Source organism: Vombatus ursinus, unplaced genomic scaffold (assembly GCF_900497805.2).
Source record: "Vombatus ursinus unplaced genomic scaffold, bare-nosed wombat genome assembly UNPS02014945.1, whole genome shotgun sequence".
Classification (NCBI taxonomy): Eukaryota; Metazoa; Chordata; class Mammalia; order Diprotodontia; family Vombatidae; genus Vombatus; species Vombatus ursinus.
Window position 1 is genome coordinate 16,601,126 of NW_020954723.1, and position 21,234 is coordinate 16,622,359.

A 21,234-nucleotide genomic window follows, 5' to 3' on the forward strand; every position below is an offset into this window, starting at 1 on the left:
TTCAATTTGTCATGTGTGTAGCTTGTTTGTATGTATTTTCTTGTTGTCTCCCCCATTAGATTGTGAGCTTCCTGAGGGCAGGGACTACCTTTTGAGTCTTTCTCTATCCTCAGCCCTTAGCAGAGTATCTGGCATAAAGTAGACACCTAATAAGTGTTTTTTAATTGTTTATTTTTAGAAAGGATCCATGCAAGTAGTATTAGAAGGATTAGGAAACAGAAATGGAGGAATGTAGGTAGGTAGGTAGATAGATAGATAGATAGATAGACAGATAGATAGATAGATAGATAGATAGATAGATAGAAAGAATATTAAATGCTTGCTGTGTACCAGGTGATGTTTTAAGCACTGGGAAATACAAGTACAAACACGTGAGATAGTCCATGACCTCAAGGAATTTACATCCTAACGGGAGAAGACAAAATTAAAGGGTAACAGAAAGAAAAGGACATGACCCACTATGAAGACTCCAGGGATATAAGAGACTGAAATAGTCTTAGATTAGCTGGTAAAGTATTAGGAAGAGCAAAATATCAGAGATATGAATTTTTTATAAGTTATTGATATTATAAGTTATAGATATGTAGACATACTTTATAAGTTATAGATCACTAAGTGATTATGTTTTTTAAAAAAAATTAAATGTAGAATTCCTTGAAATAGGGAACTATTGTAGGACATTTAAAATATAAACTGATTAAGAATAAAAATTCCAAGTAACCTTTATGGAATAATCAAGACTTGCCCAAAGATAAATTATGAAAAAAGAAAGATTATATCTCTTTTGAAAAAAAAATCTTTCATTCCCCATTTAGTCTGCTTCTTTTTCTTTGCTTCTTTTTCTAACCACTCCATATCCAACCCCACTGAGGGGCAAAGGGTTTGACTCAGAACACTAGGGTACCAAGTTGTGAATGAGCTGGGGAGAAATGAAAACCCAGTCACAGGCAAAAAGGAGGCACTGTGGATGAACTTTCTATCCCAGATACCTGGGGATCATAGGATCATCATTTTAGGAACCTTAGAGGTCATTTAGGCTAATCCCCTGATTTTATAGATGAGAAACTGAAGCCCAGAGAGTTGAAATGAATTGCCCATGCTCCCATAGTAAGTGGTATATCTTGGATTTGAACTCAGGTCCACTAATTTCCAACCTTTGTTCATTCTCTCCTTGATTACTTCCTCTATGGCCAAGTCAACAACCTCTTTTATTCCAGCACCAGAGACGATGTCCTGGAGAAATGACTGCCTTCTGGTGGCTTTGTTCTCCCACAGTCCTCCCTCACTTAATCCAATTCATTTGCATGTCGTGGCATCACCTTCTGGATGTCACGGACCTCTTTGAGAACAACAAAGGACAAACAATGGCCACAACCTTATTAGCGACCGCTCCTTCTGTAACACTATTCCAGGAAAGGCCCAATCATGCTGTATTTCCTTCCCTCCTCTTTAAACACCTCCTCCATAAGTTTCTTCCCTAACTGCTTCCCCCTTTCTATGTATCCCTTACAGTTGTGGAACCAAGATCCATGATCAAATCAATTCTGCCATTCTGCCATTATTCCTGGATGGAGTATGTCAATCTGATCCCTTGCAGCCCCACTCACCATACCTGTAACTTTGCTTACCAATACATCCCTCTCTAGTTACCACTTCTCTATGTATATTGTGTATTCCCCCATTAAAAGGCAAGGTCCATGAGGATAGGGCCTGCTGTTGCTTTTGTATTTGTATCCCCATCCCTTAATATAGTGCTTGACACATACTAAAGGTTTAATGCATTTTAAAAAATTATTCAATCAAGATCATAACTCTTTTTACTCTACCATACTGTCTCTTGGCTCAGGGGGTAGGGAGATCAGAAGAATGGGGAATGGAAGCTGTTTACCAGCTGGATGGGGAAGGAGGGACTTTTAATCAGGTGTGAAGAAGTTGGTTACTGATTTATATCCCCTAGCTTCCATCTAATATCAAATTACTGTTTATGTGAGGGAAAGACAACCAGATGACACACTGTATATTTCTCGTTTTTCAGTTGTTTTCAGCCATGTTTGACTCTTTTTTTTTTTTTTTTTACCTCATTTGGGGTTTTATTGGCAAGGATACTGGAGAGGTTTTCCATTTCCTTCTCTAGCTCATCTTACAGATTAGGAAACTGAAGCAAACAGAGTTAAGTGACTTGTCCAGGGTCACATAGCTAACAAGTATCTGAGACCAGATTTGAATAGCACTCTATCCACTGCATCACTTAGCTACCCCTTTGGGTAGGGTATTGTTACCAAATTCCCCATATTCCACTTGAATTGTTCCTGTATTCTTTTCTCAGTCTCCTTGGTCTTTGATGGAAAGAAGACAATAGGAAGCACTTGGGAGGTAGAGAGGCAAGGTGATTAATACTTCCTGCTTCTTGAGAAGTTCTGTTTTTCCTAGGATTATAATGGTTTCTTTGGTGTGGCATTGTTGAGTTGAAAGAGTACTGGACCAAGGATCAGAAGAATGCTGAGTTCAGATCTTACCTCTGATACACTAATTGTTCCTCATGGGCAAATAAATAATTTAATCTCCATGATTCTCAGTTTCCTCATCCAAAAATGTGGGTTAATATTACACAAGTATCTGATGGGGTTATTTTGAGGATCAAATGAGGTACAATGCTTCAGAATTATCTTTGTTGTTATTTTTATGCCCTGGGACTCCACATGTCTTGGGAAACAACTGGAAGGACACAGCCTATAAACATTTTATATTTGATTAAAGACTCCCATGACCTTTGGTGAGAACCCTTATACCCCAAAGAGAAAGAAAAATCACTTTGTTGTGTTTTCCCTTGGGCATATCAAAAAGCCAGAAAGAGCATTTTTTGTGAAATTGTCGAACTATTAAATACAGTTTTATATATATACATATACATAACATATATATTATATATATTATATATGTATATTTAAAATTTAACAGAGTAGTACCAGTTTTAATCATAATCCTCCTTGTTTGTGTCTCTTTCTGAATGTCTTCTTGCTGTCTTCTGTGGTATTTAAAAAAGTATCACTAAGGCTAGGTTATTATTATTATTATTATTATTATTTTTTTGCATATGTGTTCTGATTCTAATAGGTATGGGAGTTACAGAGTTTCTGGGAACACAACAGTGTTTATATACATTCCAGAATACACAGTCATCATTCCCTAGCTGTTATATGTGTGTGTCTTCTCATCTAAGAGCAACAATATTATGGACTTTCAGGGTAGCAGCAATGTTTCTTACTATATATTTCTTTGCATAAACTCTATTTTTAGCCATATGTATTAGTCAACAAGCATTTATTAAGCACTATGTGTCAAGTCCTATGCTAAACACTGAGGATACAAACAAAGGCAAAAACAAGATCCCAGCCCTCAAGGGACTCATGTTTCATTGGGGGATGACAGTATACCAATAACTATTTTAATGTACATGCAAGAAATAAATAGGTAAGTGGAAGGCGATCTCAGAGGGAAGGCACTGGGGTAGGATGGAATGGACCAGGAAAGACCTCTTGCAGCAGGTCAGATTTGAAATAAGTCTTTACATAGACCAGGGAAGCCAGGAGGTGGAGATGAATCAGGAGAGCCTTCTCGGCCTGAGGGACAGCCAATGAAAAACCACAATGTCAGGAGATGGAATATTTTGCATGAGGAACTGTAAGAAGGCTGATGATTCTAGATCGTAGGATATGAGGAGAGGAGTAAAGTGTGAAAAGACTGGAAAGAGAGGAAAGGGCCAGGTTGTGATGGATTTAAAATGCCAAGCAGGGTATTTTATATTTGAACTAGAAGGTGGTAAGGAATATGTTTGAGAGTCTTCTTTCCTTTAAAAAGTGTATCCTTTTTAACATCAACAATCATGGTTTCCCCATAAATGAACAGAAAAAACAGCAGGTATATGGTGGGGGAAGGAGGTACTAGCTGCTGGGGCACCCGGAAAGGTCTCGTCCGAAATGGGACATAATATTTGGGTAGAACTTTGAAGGAGAGCAGGCATTCCAAGAGGCAGAGGTGAGGAGGAAGTCAGCCTGTGTAAAAGCATGGAGATGAGGGAGGAACTTTGTCTGTGGGGAATAGCAAGTTCAGCTTTGTGGGACTGAAGTGTGCACAAAATACTCCTGACTTGGTGTTCAAGGGGGACTGGCACCTTGGTGAGGGCTTGCCAAGCCCTTTTCAGGTTTGCTCATCCACCATTGGTGTCTACCCCAGCTCTCACCTGTGTCACAAGAAATGGTAGCATGTGCAGTGGCAACGCCTTGCTAAACTGTCTTGACAGACAGGCTAGCCAGGAGGAGGGTAACTGACGGGCCTCAAATCCTTTGTTGAGTTAGTGGGGTGTCTACCCCAAGCACGTGAAGACTTCCTCTGGCAGAAAGGGAAGATGAGAACAGTTCCTTCAAACAACCATGAAGGCAGCTGAAGCAGACTCTGTGGAGGACTTGGAGCTTGGTCAGACATCAAACACGCCAAATTCATACACTGCATCTTGGGCCGTCGCCATTTGTCCTGACTTTTGTCTTTGCCACTGGGACTTCAATGACTCTGGAAGAGAGAGAGAAGCTAATGAATTTGTACAACCCTGCCTCACTTAAATACAATTTATGCACAAGTCAAGACATCCCCCTGTGATGTCATTGGTCCTTCTCAAAAACAAAGGACAAACAACAACAACAACAACAACTATAACCATGACACAAAAGTCTCTTTATCCTTAAAGTTCATTCTTACACTGAATTTATCGCACTAGAAGTACACTCAACTCCTTCCTTTGATTGGCTGTTTGCTTCCAGAACCTCCATTTTAAGGAAACTGGCCATTCTTCACTGTATGTGACTCTCTCTCTGTGTAGCGCCTTATCCCTAAGCCCCACCCCTCCCTTTTCAGCTGACTTTCATGTGTTTTCCTTTATTAGAATGTAAGCTCCTTGAAGGCAGGTATTGCCTTTCTTTTTGCTTGTTTTTATATGCCCATTGTTTAGGATTATGCCTGTCACAGAGTAAATTCTTAATAAATGCTTTTTTATTTGATTTAATTTGTATAATAAATCTGGAAATGCAGTTTGGGTCTAAGTTGTGAAGGACTTGAAATACTTAACCAGAAGAGTTTGTATTCTATCCTAGAAGTAATAGAGAGCCACTAGAATATTTTTGAGCAGAGGTGTGGTTTGGTCAGACCTGTTAGATCACTCCAACAGATGTCTGGAGGTTGAATTAGAGAAGGGAGATATTACAGTTAGGAGGCTATTACTAATTTTAAGTGAGGTGGACAAAAATGGGGGTAGTGTCAGTAGATCAGTCAGTGGAAAAATGCAAGCGATGTTATGAAGGTTGTAATGGCAAGATCTGGCATGAGTGAGAGGATGTAAAGGCTGACTCTGAAGTTGTGAATCTGGGTAACTGGAAGGATGGTAGATGGTAGATCCTTCAGGAGAAATAAGTAGGTTCAGAAGAGGAGTGGATTTTGGATGATGGATAATGAATTCTGTTTTGGACATGTTGATATGAAATGCTCAAATAGGTAGGTGGTAAGGCAGGACTGGTGCTTAGGTGAGAGGCTAGGTATATAAATCTAGGAGTTATCTGGGTAGAGATAATTGAACCCATGGGATCTATAAGGTCACTAAGAGAGATTGGAGAGATCTTAGAATCTTGTAATTGTGGGATTGAATTTTGGAGCATAAAAGTACATTTTATCTTATTATCTTCTAGCCAGTTGATTTTTTTTTTCTTTTTGGATCCTGATGCTTCCATCCAGTGTATTAGCTCTTCTACTTAGTTTTGTGCTGCCTATAAATTTGATAAGCAGTTTATAGCTATGTCTTTATCCCACTCATTGTCATAAACAGCACAGGGCCAATCTATATACCTGAAGCACTCCACTAGAGATGTCCTCCACTTTGAAAATCAAACCATTAATAAGTAGTTACGGGCCATTCAGCCAGTTCCAAATACTCCTAAATGTCTTTTAACTCATCCTATATCTCTATATCTTTTCTACAAGAATAGCATTAGATACTTTGACAGATGCTTTACAAAAATCAGGTTGCTTTGTATATACGGGATTCCTCTGATCTACCAGTCTATTAAACTGTTAAAAAAAAGGAAGTAAGATTTACTTGTCATGACTTGCTTTTGGGGAAGCTGTGCTTGCTTTTTGGGATCAGTGCTTCTTTTTTAGTTATTCAATGATCATCCCTTTAGTAATGTTTTAGAATGTTGTTAGGAATTGAAGTCAAGCTCGCTGACCTATAGTTTAAAGCCTGTTCTCTTATCTGCCTCCTTTTTTTTGAAAATTGGGACAATATTTTTTTTATCTGTCTCTTTTTTTTTTTAAATTGGGACAGTGTTTTTCCTCTTTAAGTCTTGTGGAACTTCTTCCAACTCTATGATACGTCAAAGACAACTGACATTAGCTCAGCCAGTTAAGTCATGTGCCAGTTAAGTCAGTAATGAAAGGTGCGTCAAAGACAAACTTCGTTCACTTTGCAATTTTGTCTAGTGTTGTTTATTTTTGGTTGCTTGATGATATGGGTTGACTATGTTGGGAGTTAACATAAATATTTAAGAGTAGGAACCATCAGTGTAGGAGGCATTTTAGAGTACTAGAATTAGAATCAGAATGACCTGAATTTGAATAATCCCTTCTCAGACACTAGCTGTGTAACCTTGAGCAAATCATTTAATTTAGTTTCCTCTGCAGGGAAGTGGGGTAATAATAACGCCTATCTCACTGGGTCATTGTGAAAATCAAAATGAAATAACATATGTGAAGTGATTTATAAAACTTACTGTTAGCTACTATTATTGTTGTTGTTGTTATATTTGTTTAAAAAAATCTATTCCCAGGGGACTTTGACTTTTAACTTCCAAGTTTCTTAGTTTCTGAACCCCCTCTCTTTGACTCTGGATCGCCACTTTGCCTGGCTTATTTTTCCACTCCTGCCTTTGGGGACTGATACTAGAGGGAGTAAGAATAGATTAGTTAGTGATCACTGTATGGCAAAGTTAGTTAGAAAATACTTTATGGAGAAGCGGAGTGTTGAACTAGTCTTTGAAGTATTGGGATTTAGCAAAGAGGAGGACCAAAGAAATTCCAACTAGACTGAACAGTAAGATTGAGGGCATAGAGGAAGAGACCAGCTCTGAGCATGTGAGGGAGACAGTGATAAATTTGACCTGGTAGAGGAGATGAATCGGGTTGAGCAGTAAAAGATGTGAGAGGGGGCCCAGTGATGGAAGGCTTTGAATGGATAAATATAGTAATTGATGAAATATTAGAATGAATACTATTTACTGGATTTATAACTCATGAATTTGTGCCATATAAAAAGTTAATTTCTAAAAGGAAAAAGGTTGAAATGGAGTTTGGAAAACAGGAAAATCTTGTTGCCAGTGATCATAAAGTCTTTGACTTGACTCCATAAAAAGAAATGGATTCTAAACCATGCAAGAAAAACAGGTTAGAGCTGGAGAAGTGTGATGAAGAGGTAAAATAGGAGAAGCCTGGGTATTTATATGTTCCGTAATGCAAGTAGATACACATGAATGAAACATATATGTGACAAGGAGCATCCATAATAATATTTTGAGAAAGTGCTCAAAGATTTAAGGTCAAAAATCTTCTTTGCAGGAAGCAGAAAAGAAGAAGACAAGCAAAACTAGGTTATTTATGCTATACGAAAAATACGAGAAGTAACAAAAATCAGAATAAGTTAATGCTATCTCAAGATTATAAGGGGATAAAAAAGGCTTTTTATTCAGGCACTTGAAGGGTAACATGTAGTTTCCCTTTGTTTTTTGCTTTGTTTATTCATGGAAACTTTTAATTTTTTTCTCGTTTAAAATGCACTGTATAATTATCTGCCTCCTTTGAAAAATCTGTGCCCTTTTAAAATCATGTTCACTTTTGAATATATCTCTTCTTTCCTCACCCAGTAATCCTTTCTTTGTAACAAGGATTTAAAAAGAGAAAGGAGAAAAAAAGTTTAGCCAAACCAACACATCAATTACCTTTAACTGCATCTATGCCCCTAATCTTCCACTTCTGCAGTGGAGGGAGGGAGGCACATTTTCTTAACTCTTCTTCAAGACTGAACTTGGTCATTATAATTATACAGCACTCAGATTTGCCTTCTTGTTACCCCATCCCATACCCCCCCCCCTTTTTTTTGTTATTGTAGGGAAAGGGGTTGGATTGGTATATAGAATTCCCAGGTGAGGAAACTCCCTCTACCGTTGCAGGTTGGGACCTTCTCTGTTACTTGCAGTCTTAAAGAGCTGCCTAGAGGAAAGGCTAAGTGTCTTGTCTTGGGTCTCATAGTCAGTATGTGTCAGCTCGCTTCAAGGCCATCTCTTTATCAACTATGCCGTGCTGCTTCTTATAAACTGTTGTAATCATTATGCATATTATTTTTTTGCTTCTACTTATTCACTACATCAATTTATGTAAGTTTTCTCATGCTACTCTGATAGCACATATTTGCTCTTTCATATGACACAGTCATATTCCATGCATTCATTTAACCGATTCCCCAGTTCTTTATTTCTGCAAAAATGCTGCTCTGAATATTTAAGTATATGTGGCACCTTCCCCCCCTCCTCGTTTGTAATCTCCTTAATATCTCTGGGTCATAGGATATGGACATTTTATTTTATTTTAATTTTTTTTTAATTTTTAACGTGTTTTTAAAACACGTTTGGGTTACATATTTTCTCCCTTCCTCCCTCCCCACCAACCCTCATTGAAAAGGCAAGCATCTCGGTACAGGTTATAGATGTGTAGTCACGCAAAACACTTCCACAGTAGTCCTGTTGTGAAAAACTAAGTGTATTTCCCTTCATCCTATCCTACCCCCCATTTATTCTGTTCTCTCTTTTGACACTGTCCCTCCTTAGAAGTGTTTGCTTTTGATTATCCCCTTCCTCAATCTGTCCTCCCCTCTATCAACCCCCTGCTCTCTTGTCCCCTTCCCCCCTTATTTTCCTGTAGAGTAAGATAGGTTTCCATACCCCATTGTGTATGTTATTCCCTCCATAAGCCAAATCCTATGAGAATAAGATTTACTCATTCCCTCTCACCTTCCCCCATTTCCCCTTCACTGTAAAAGCCTTTTCTTGTCTGTTTCATGTGAGATATTTTACCTCATTCTACTTCTCCCTTTCTCCTTCTCCCAGTATAATCTTCTCCCACCCCTTAATTTTATTTTCCAGATATCACCCCTTCATCTTAAACTCACCCTGTGTCCTCTATCTATCTATCTATACAAACATATAATTTTTTCCCTCCCACTACCCTAATACTGACAAAGGACTCATGAGTTACAAATATCATCTTTCCCTGCAGGCATGTAAACAGTTCAACCTTAATAAGTCTCTTATGATTTCTCTTTCCTGTTTACCTCTTCCATGTTTCACTTGAGTCTTGTATTTGAAGGTCAAATTTTCTATTCAGCTCTGCTCTTTTCCACAGGAATGCTTGAAAGTCCTCTATTTCATTGAATGACCATTTTTTACCCTGAAGGATTATACTCAGTTTTGCTGGGTAGGTGATTCTAGGTTGTAGTCCTAATTCCTTTGCCCTCTGGAATATCATACTCCATGCCCTCCAGACCCTTAATGTAGGAGCTGCTAAATCTTGTGTTATCCTGATTGTGTTTCCACAATACTTGACTTGTTTCCTTCTGGCTGCTTGCAATATCTTCTCCTTGACCTGGGAATTCTGGAATTTGGCTACAACATTCCTAGGAGTTTTCCTTTGGGGATCTCTTTCAGGAGGTGATTGTTGGATTCTTTCAACTTCTATTTTGCCCTCTGGTTCTAAAATAGCAGGGCAGTTTTCCTTGATAATTTCTTGAAAGATGATGTCTAGGCTCTTTTTTTGATCATGGCTTTCAGATAGTCCAATAATTTTTAAGTTCTGTCTCCTGGATCTATTTTCCAGGTCAGTTGTTTTCCCAATGAAATATTTCACATTCTCTTTTATTTTTTCATTCCTTTTGATTAGTGTTATAGTGCCTTGATTTCTCAAATTGTCCTTATCTTCCCATTTCTCCATTCTAATTTTTAAGGAAATATTTTCTTCAGTAAGCTTTTGGACTTCCTTTTCCATTTGGTTAATTTTGCTTTTAAGGGCATTCTTCTCCTCATTGGCTTTTTGGACCTCTTTTGCCGTTTGGGTTAGGCTATTTTTTAAGGTACTATTTTCTTCAGTATTTTTTTGGGTCTCCTTTAGCATCACTCTCAGTTTTTCCTCTTCTTCTCTTACTTGCTTCTCAAAATCCTTTTTGAGCTCTTCCATGGCCTGGGACTGATTCATATTTTTCTTGGAGGCTTTGGATGTAGGAGCTTTGGCTTTGTTGTGTTCTTCTGGTTGTATGTTTTGATCTTCTTTGTCATCAAAGTAAGATAATATAGTCTGACTCTTTTTGCGCTGCTTGCTCATGATCCCAGCCAATTACTTGAGTTATAAACTCTTTGTTAAGGTAGGAGTCTGTTTCCAGTGTGGAGAATGTATTGTCCCAAGTTTCAGGGGTTTTGTGCAGCTATGTTCAGAGATACTTCTAGGGACCTGTAAATTTTCAGTTCTTCCAAGGTGGTATGATCAAGGGTGAGGTGTTTACTCCTTTCCTGGCCTGTGCTCTGGTCTATGAGCACTCTTTCCTGTCTTGGAACTGTGAGGAGAGTTTCCTCTCCACAGCCACTACAAGCTCCACCACGCCAGTACTCCTCCTTGCCGCAGGACCACCACCCAGAACTGTGACCGAGATCCAAGCATGGGCAAAGCAAGAGAATCCTGCACCAGCAGAGAGATCCCTGCAATCCCCCTCTGATCAGCCACTCGATTCCCCCTCAGTCTGTGGGCCGGAAGCTCAGGAGGCAGCCACTACTCCTACTGAGCTCAAGGACTGGAGCTGAGACCACCGGCTTCTCTCTCTCCCCACTGACACAGACTTTTCCCACTGACCTTCCAAGTTGTCTTTGGCGTTTGTGGGTTGAGAAGTCTGGAAACCACCACAGCTGCCCACGGTTCAGCCCTCTGAGGCCTGCTCCAGGTTTGCTGTGGCCTGCGCGCCCACACTGCACTGCGCTTCTCTCCCCACCTGGTGTGATATGCCTTTCTGATCAACGATCCAGGCTGTCTTGGGCTGGAAATTTGTTTCGCTCTGTGTTTTTGTGGGTTCTGCTGCTTTAGAATTTGTTTAGAGCCATTTTTTTTATAGGTATCTGGAGGGGTTTGGGGGAGAGCTCAAGCAAGTCACTGCTTTCCCTCCTCCATCTTGGCTCCCCCCCCATATGAACATTTTAGTTGCTTTCTTAGTCTAATTCCACATTGTTTTCCAGAATGGTTGGACCACTTTACAGGTCCAGCAAAAGCATGCCTGTCTTTATGTAGCCCCTCCAACATTAACAGCTTCCATCTTTTGTTATTAAGCATTCAAACATACTTGCTTATTGATTTGCTAGTCTACTAGGTCTGAGATGAAATATCATAGTTATTTTAACTTATATTTCTCTTATTACCATTAATCCAAAGCAGTCTTTAATATGGTTGTTAATAGTGTGAAATTCTTCCTTTTGAGAAAGCTAGGTGGTGCAGTGGATAGAGTGCTGGTCTGAAGTCAGGAAGAACTGAGTTCAAATTTGACCTCAGACTATTATTAGCCGTGTGACCCTGGGCAAGTCATGTAACATCTTTGCCTCAGTTTCCTCAACTGTAAAATGGATATATAACAGCACCTACCTTCCAAGGTTGTTGTAAAGATCAAATGAGATAATCTTTGTAAAGCCCTTTTTACATTGCCTGACACATAAGTAGGTGCTATATAAACCCTTCCCCTTGAGAAATGTTTGTTTATATCCTTAACTACTTATATACTGAGGAATGGCTCCTGATCTCAGACATTTGTATTAACTCCCTTTATGTCTTGAATATCAGACCCATACTAAATATATAATATGTGTATGTATGTACACACATTATTATGTATATATACACATAAATATGTATATATGTCTACATACACACATATATATGTGGTTGCCTCAGGGCATTTTATGAAACAAAGACTTTTGACACGACAACCTGTCTCTCCTGACTTTTATGGCAAGTGCTGCTTCCTTGGTCCTCTTATTTTGTTTTCTGTGGTAGGGCGGTGTGGAACTCATATGGAAGTGGGGCCACTAAACCATAGATGAAGATCTACCACAGATTGACTTAGAAAACCACATGTTAACATGATCTATATTCTATTTTTATTTTATTTTCATTTATTTATTTATATATTTTGAGCAGCTAGGTGGTACAGTGGATAGATTGATTGCTAAGCCTGGAGTCAGGAAGACTCTTCTTCCTGAGTTCGAATTTGACCTCAGACACTTACTAGGTATGTGAGTCTGGGCAAGTTGCTTAACCTTGTTTGCCTCAGTTTCCTCTGTAAAATGTATTGGATAAGAAAATGGCAAACCACTCCAGTATCTCTGCCAAGAAAAGCCCAAATGGGGTCACAGAGAGTTAGACACAACTGAAAAACAACTCAAAAACAAACAAAAAAAAATCTTTATTGATTTTGCTAACTATTTACCAGGTACATTTAAATATTCTTCTGACAGCCCTCAGGTGTGTTGCTCAACCGGTGGCCCATGTTTGATACCTCTGCTCCACAGAGCTATAGTTAAAAGGTGCAAGGTCACTTAATCTAGTGAAAGCCTCAAACAGTTAAGGAGCCCTGACCAGTTCTGGTGGGAACTTCAGCATTTAGTCTATATTTTTGCCTTTCATCATGTTAGGATAAACTCTCAAGAAACCTTATGTGAGCCAGAAATGTGGAGAGCCACACTGGAACAATGTCTGGAAGCCAGACATTTTTATCTAACTTATGTAACATGAACAAGTAAAAATTGGTTTACAGAAGAGAAGTCTCAAGTTAAAAGTGATGACTATTATAAAGGAACCTGACTGAAAAGAGAGGAGATAGGGTCAGCCTTGTGATTTTTCTTGATGACCTCAGCAAGGGTGGTGCAAATATTGTATTTTGGGGCAATGCTTTGTGTGGCACTGTGTTCGCAACTAGGACAGTTTCAAAACAAACACAATAGATATGAAAAATAGCTAGACCAGGAAAGATTCTATGAGGAAGGATGGAATAAACTGTGGTAGCTCCAGCTGACAGGAGTTGTGATATATGCTATATGACAGATGGTAGGTAGCATAAGTATTAGTCATGTTGTCCATTGCAATGGCTGGTGGGTCCCATTACATCTCCCACCAGTACCCTTCAGTCTACTTCTTTGGCCTTGGGCTCTTTGTAAACTAGAGCAAGGTCAGTCTTCAGTCTATCTGCAATTGAAGTCACTTTTATCTCCACCAGCACCAGGTGATATAATAGTACAGGTCTTTGACTCATCATTGTCTTCCTAATCTTCTTCCATTACTGCTGGCTCTGCTTAATCAAAAAACCCTGACTGCCATATCCAATATCCAAGATATTGGATGGAATAGTTTTGTTTTTCCTCCTCATGTTACACCTTTAACTTTTAATTCCTTCTAGCCCTGTGAAATCCAGAAACTTTTCTGTCTCTTGAAGATACTACATCTCTGGTGACATTCTCTAGTGCTGGAATTCCTTTTTTGGTTTTCATTCCCTAATGCCTGGAAGTAGGGATGAGGTGGGAGAGGTTAGCATGCTTCTTGTTCCTTATTACCATTTTCAGAACCTGTATGACTTTTTATCTAGTAACCTCTCCATTCACACATATAACCTTATTCAGATTCTAATGACTTCTCTGCTGACCCCCGGGTCATTCTCTTCTTTTTTCTCAAGGAGTTCAATAACTAGCTCATAATAATTTTTACCCCACTCTTGTCTTTCTGGAATTCAGTTTACTGTTGATGTCCCTTCAAATATTCTTGCATCCCAGTTTATCAATTTCAGTTCTAAAGATCTGTCCCTTTGTATCACCCACCTTAGCCACATACAGGGATGGTCCTACCTTTGGGTATGTCATCACCCGTAAGGATTCCACTTTCATTGTCCATAACACTGAAATTCCTCCCTCTGATCTTGAGCTTCTGTCTTCTCTGGATTTCTATTCGGTTTTTACTGCAGCCCCTTGCTGCTTTGCCAAGCTTTGGATTTATTTTCCTTTCTTTAAAATCTTGACCGTTTAGTTAATCGGCTCAAATTTACACTGTCCTTGACCTTTGAAACCCTTGCCTTGTTGTCTCATTACTGATCATCCATTTGTAAACTCCACCCCTGGACTGTTCCCACAATCTATCTTGCTAGTTCTTGCTTGAGTGCTGTTGTACGTTGCTATAGGGAATTGCACAGTTGTGTTGACTGGGTCTACTAACAATTTGTTTTCCAGTCTTAACTAGTCCCTCAACTATATATCCTCCTGCAAATGACTCTGTATCTACATTTCTAGTCCCGTGTCTCCAACTGTCTGCTACGCATCTTCACCTGCTTGTCTCATGGACTTCTCAAGTTCACCATACTTGAAACAGAAACACACACACCTCCTCTTACTTTCTGTATTTCTCATGAGCATGAATTAATTCTTCCGGTCATTCACGTTCACGTCCTTGACTTGTTTCACCTTTCTTTACCTCATGCCCTGCACATTCCAGCCCTTCTTACTGTTTCTCTGTGTCTTTCCACAGGTGATGTCCCCCATGCTCGGAATGGGCTTCCACTTCCATTTCTACCCCCTCAAAGTCATAGGTTCCTTCAAGGCCAAGCTAAAATGCCACGTCTTTTCAGAGCCGTTCACTGCTTCCTCAGTCCTTAGTTCTCTTCTCTATTCTCACCTCACTACCAGTCCCTTCCAAATCACTTTAGTTTTTAAAATTTGTATGTATCTGGCATTTTTTAAAAATCTGAGAACATGCTGTATTTTCTTAGCATAACATAAGCTTCTTGAGGAGAGGGCCGATATTACATCTTTTAGAAATTTGTATCTTGGACATGCCAGCATAATGCCTGGCCTATAGGAGGTGCTCAGTGTGTATATGTTTGCTGACTTGTTTTCCACCTTACAGTTTTCCTTCTTATCTTAGCTATACTGATTTTATTCCTACATTAAAAATTTTTTAATATCATTAAAATTATGTTTTATCTTTGTTTTTGATTATCATTATCTTTGGTTAGAAATTTACTACTAGTCAGAGTTGTCAGATTATTAATCAGATTAGGTAATTGAGTCACCTCTATTTATTTTCCTCTAATTTTAAAGCTTTTTTATGTTTAAGCAGAGTGTTGATAAGATAATGGCACTAATTCCATGTTCCAATGGGGGAAAAATATGCTAACAATTCTGTCTTAATAATATATACTTAAGACCCTCAACCAGGAATTAGCCACTGTGAGTGTATCTGGTCAGGTTGCTTTTATGTCCATTTACTAACTTACTGCCTATTTATAAGTGAACTTTTTACTTGAGAAGGTTCTATTATGTATAAAATACGTATGTGAAAGATAAAAAGACAATTTTAATGGAAGATAAATTGAGAAGACCTGGAATCTTCTAATATAAATGAGCAAGCAGAAGAGGAAATCAGAGAACTCTTGCAAAATCATAGTTTATTATTATATTTGTGTATTTAGGTGCAATTTCAAATTGTTATTTGTTATTGAAGACCTAGTTTCTTTTGAATCCATATTTCTTCACACACATTCATATATATATATATATATATATGTACTTATATACACACATGCATAGGTATATGTACATGTGTATATATGGGTATATACAATGTGTATGTGTTTGTATGCATATATATATGTATATATAGCTATAGCATCTCTTGAAAGTGCACTCAGACTGTAAGAGCAGTGGGCAGGAGCATTCTCCCTTGAAATCTTTGAAATTCTGAAGTATGTCTAAATTGCTTGCAAGAAAAGATAGAAAATAAAACATTTTATTTTAATTATTTAAGCAGTATTTAAGCTTAGTTCAATTTATATAACATCTGTTCTGTATTCACTGAATGTGTAGCTAAATGTAATAATTTCCAGAGAAGAAAAATAAATGATAAAGATTCAGATCAGGAAAGGTTGTTTCTGATGACCACATCTCTAGGAATTGAAAGAAAATTATTTACTGCTTAGTTTACAGATTGTGTACAACACAAATATCCATTTTATTCCTAGTCATCTATGCCTTTTCTTAGTAAATACTACTGACTTTAATGATTGAATATATATGGAACCAAACTATGACAAATATTCATTTTTTCCCCTTCAATTCAAGGCTCTGAGAAAACAGGATGCTAAAGCTAGTGAAAATGAGGGATTGATGAAAACTAAATTAAGACAATCTGAACGTGAAAAGATTAAGGTAAGAATTTTAAAACCTTTTTGATTTTTTGAAGAGCGCTAACCGTTTGTTGAGACAGTATCTGCTTAAAACCCATGTGCTGAGATCATTGGCTGGAAGAAAACACAGCTCTTATTTAGTTGCTGATGTACATAGATTCACTTGGTTAGGTAACAATGTCTCTAGTTTGAAGAGTTGCTATGGTCTGCCAAGCTGATATTGGGGGAAGATGTGCTTGTCTCCTGGTTATCTGGGGCTGCTGCTCTCGTCTTTTTTGTAGTTGAATTAAACATTACCATTGCATAGAGTGATCAAAGAGTGATTCTGCCTCAGATATAGGAATGGCTCTTTGAAACTTTAGTGCTTTATGTGTATTTTTAAACTATAGAAGGAAGGTCATTTAATTGTGAAAATAAAGCAAAAATTCTCAGAAACAACAGGAATTAAAGACTTATTATGTGCAGGGCACTGTTCCTAGACACTAGAGATACAAAGAAAAAAATTTAGAGCAGACCATACCCTTAAGGAGCTTTCATTATGCTGGAGTTGATTGTAGTTACTGGGAAACATATTTATTCCTATTACCTAAATTTCTTTTACCTATTACTAAATTTCTTAGTTTGAAAAAGAGTACAGCTATTCATACTTGGTAAACTCTTTGTTCTTGAAGGTTCAGTTGCTTTCATGCTAACTTATCTCAGTGCTCTGGGTTATGTCTGTGAATGTGTGGGTGATATTGCTAAGAAAATCTGAAAACAGGAGCATTTTTACTTAGAACTTAGATTTTGGATTAGCTCCTTTTATGATGATAATGTTGTAAAGAAAGGAGGAGATTAAAGAAATGCATATTAAATAGATTAGTTATATCAGCCTTTATTCTAATGCCATTCCATGTGATTAAATAAAAAAAAGTCTTGAAGTTTTTTTTTTTAGTAAGCAATTATTTGTATTTCTCACAAGCAATTTGTTCTTAACTCTAGATTTGGGACATCCACTGAAAGCTTTTCAGTTTTTTTCCCCCTCCTCTTATATTATGCCAACAATGATTTAGTTCTCTGCAGTTCCACTGAACCTTCAAATTTCTTTTTTATCCCTTTTTGAAACCTTAGGTTGAGCAGCAGTTGGAAACATCCCGAAGGCTGTTGGCACAGTCAGAAAGCAGTCGAGAATCACTTTTACTTCAGGTAAATCTATGTAAGCTATGAAAATCTTTTATATTAAACTGTGATTGAGTCCCTCTGTACTATTAGTCCTTTAAAATATGTGAACAAACAAACACACTTGGTATCCTTAGACTTTTTCCCCCTTGAATGTATTAGCATACATAAACATATGATGGTTCAAGAAAATTCAGAGTAAGCTGGTAAAAGACATAGGCTCCTACTGTGACAATGTGTCTTGCTGATTACTACTCACATTTATTTCTACTTAACATCTCTTTTTGGGATGGGAAATGTAAAAGTAGACTGGATCTATTTGATAAACTTTCCCTGGGAGCTTAATTTTATTTCAAGAGGCAGTGGAGAATGAAGGAGGAAGTAAAAGATATAAAGTAGACATTTGTAAGTTGGGGTAACTTTGAATGCATCACTATGCTAAACTCAACTTTTCAGGTGCCATTTGCCCTCTTTTAAAGAAAGATAAGCCTTAATTTTTAAATATTACATTTTCTAGCCCATTTTTTCCATAATGAGAATTGGGCTCTTTTTTATATTTAAAATTCAGTAACTTTAAATATCTGTATTAATTCCATTGGGTAAGAAATGTGCTTTTCTAATTGCCTTTCTGTCTGTGTTTAATACCAATGGTAATTATACTGTATTCTGTTATGAGGTACATATTACATAATGTTCTGTAGACATTGATGCCAAATGTCATCACTATAGAAGAGGATTGTTATATCTTGACAGTAGACCTGTAAATATAGTATAGATCCTGTCATGGTGGGCAGTGTTTAAAATGTCCATTGATTTTTCTTTGATACAAAGACCATATAAAACCAGTGTTACCTTGCAAGGAATTGAAGAAATGGTCCTTACATTCACTCTTTATTCCCTTTCTTGTTTTCACTCTTTAAAAATTTAAATTGGAAAGTTTATACTTGGTATCCAACTCTGTGATGGTGCCGTTAGAACACTGGTCATCACTGATTTGCATTTGTGGAAATAAGAAATTTAGGTCTTAAGACTATTTCTGTGCCTATAATTCACCCTTTTTCAATGACCAGTCAAAACTTTTTTATTATATGTTTTACTGGTAATTACTGAACAAGCATTTATTGAGCACCTACTATGTTCCAGCACTCTCCTATGTCTCTTGTTCCTTTTTCTATGGAGCTTATGTTTTACTGCAGTATCTGCAAAATAGATATAAGGAAATTTTTGAGGAGGAATAGACAAGTAGCCAGGGTGGGGGTAGAAATCAGGAAAAGTCTTATGTAGAAAGGGGTATTTGAGCTGAATCTGGAAGGAAAGTAGGAATTCTATGAGGCAGAGAGGAGAGGAGCATTTGTTTCAGGCAAGATGGATAGCTACTGCCGAGGCCTGAAGATGGAAGATAGAGTGTCAAATCTGAGAAACAATAAGATGGTCAGTGTGACTGGACCATAGAATTCACAAAGGGGAGTTACATATAATAAGGCTGAAAAGATAATTGAAGTGAGGTTGTGAAGAACTTTGAATGCAAAAAGGAGGAATTTATACTTGATCATAGATGTGATAGGGAGCCAACAGAATTTTTTTGAGTAGGAGAGTGATGTAATAAGACCTACATTTTAGAGAAACTACTTTATAAGCCCTGATGAGGATGGTTTGGAGTAGGAAGAGTCTCAGGGAAGAGATGTTACAGAGAAATGTAGAGAAATATAGAGAAATACACGGATATTAAAGAGAAAGAAATAGCTAGATTTGACAATTTGGTAGATAAGGGGGGATGGGGGGAGAGAAAGCAAGAGCAAGAATGAGAGAGAGAGAGAAAAAGAGACAGAGAGAGAGCAAGAGTGAGAGAGAGAGAGAGGGAAAGAGAGGAAGAAAGAGAGAGAGAGAGAGAGAGCAAGGGAGGGGGAGAGAGAGAGAGAGAGATCGAGCTGAGGCAACTATGTGGCATAGGTGATAGAATGCTAGACTTGGAATCAAGAAGGTGAGAGTTTGAATCCTTTCTCAGATGTTTATTAGCTGTGTAATCCTGGGCTAGTCATTTAGGTTCCCTCAGCCTCAGTTTCCTCATCTGTAAAACAAGGAAGATAATAGCAGCTACCTCACAAAGTTGTTCTGAGGATCAGATGAAAGAACATATGTAAAGGATTTGGTAAACACTGAAGTACTATGTAAGTGCTCACTATTCTTATTATATCATTATTAAGAGTCAAAGATAAGATCCCAAGATTGTAAACCTGGGTGCTAGAAGGTTGGTGGTGCCTTGAATGGTAATAAAGAAGTATTGAAGAGAGGCAGATTTGTGAAGAAAGATGAGTTCTGTTTTGGACATGATGAATTTGAGATGCCAATGGGACATCTTGTTCAAAATGTTCCCTAGGCAAGTGGTGCTGGTGGGACTGGAACAAAGGAGAGAGATTAGGACTTGGATCACTGCTTAGAGGTGATAATTGAATCCATAGGAGGCAGGGGGTGGAACACTTCTAGTTAAAAGTTATGTTATGGAAGATGTTCAAACAAAGGATCTGAAAAAGACAAGCAGGAGAGACAAGAGAACACCACACTAAAGGTTACATATGTGTATTTATAGTTATGCACATGTATAATATATATCTATAAAATTACAAATTCTATATACACATATATAGCATACACGTATGCATGCTCATTTTAGTAAATGTTTATATTTTTAGCAAGCAATTTGTTCTTACTGTGTGGTTTACTTGCTTTATCTCATTTGTCTTCTGATAATCCTATAAGCTAGGTAAAAAAAAAGTATTTATCATTCCTTTTTTATGTATGATGGAAACGAGACTCAGCAAGGTTGAGTGACTCATCCAAGGTCATACAGTTACAGAGCCAGGAATGTAACTGAGGTCCCTTGACTTCAGGTCTAGTGTATGCTTTCTACTACATCATTTATAGTGGAATCTACATTGTAAAGGGACTATAATGGAGTCTGTAGTAAATCTCTCAATTTAGTAATCACTTGTTTTATACAGAGCAACGCTCTAGGTGCTATAGGAAGACACCGAAGAATTGGAGAGATTAATCTTTAAATTCAAAGTGCTTCTAAGCTAAATAGATAGCTAGGACATCTACAAATATAAGAGGAGAAAATCTAAAAATTATAATACAAACAAAAGTCTTACATGGGGATGAATATTGAAGGAACAGGCAAAGTTTAATCAAGGGAGATTTTCTAGAACTCAATGTTTATGGCATGATAGACATAGGTTGTCAAAGAGGAAGGAGAAAGGCAGTTTGTACGCTAGCAAGAGCTAGGAAGTTAGGGTACAATAAAGAGACTGAAGAGAAGAGATCATAGTGAATGTTAAGAAAGGAGGCTATGTAGTTCCTTTGAAGTAGACCTTTTATACACAGAGTTGGTAATAATTTATAAATTTAGTAAATTTCTTTTCTGCTTATGGAGTTTAATGAAGTATATTATTGTTGTTGTTTTTGCCTGCATTTAGGTAGAAGACCTGCATGCTCAGCTCTTGACATATCAAGCACCACAGATTTCTAGGCAACAGAAAAACCAACAGAATGAGCATGGAGATGACAGGAGGCTTAGAAGAGGTATACTTTGCATTTAAAATCCTTTCTCCTAGGCATGTTTGTTTGGAAAACAATCTCTGTTCTTTCATAATGATAATTTTTTGTACTCTCAGTTCTTATCCTAACTGCCACCAACAGGCAGGTAAGTCCAAGAGTTCTGGCAGAGTTATCACCAC

At 37.7% G+C, this 21,234-nt stretch overlaps 1 protein-coding gene across 6 annotated transcripts in view; it reads left to right on the forward strand.

The window, feature by feature from the left end:
* CEP128 (centrosomal protein 128) overlaps nt 1-21,234 on the forward strand; it is a 237,913-nt gene that overhangs the window by 97,325 nt on the left and 119,354 nt on the right. For all 6 annotated transcript variants that reach the window (XM_027844950.1, XM_027844953.1, XM_027844949.1 and 3 more), the window contains 3 exons: nt 16,278-16,364; nt 17,453-17,527; nt 20,974-21,079. In XM_027844950.1, the coding sequence (XP_027700751.1) occupies nt 16,278-16,364; nt 17,453-17,527; nt 20,974-21,079 (268 nt within the window). The remainder of the gene's footprint in view (nt 1-16,277; nt 16,365-17,452; nt 17,528-20,973; nt 21,080-21,234) is intronic.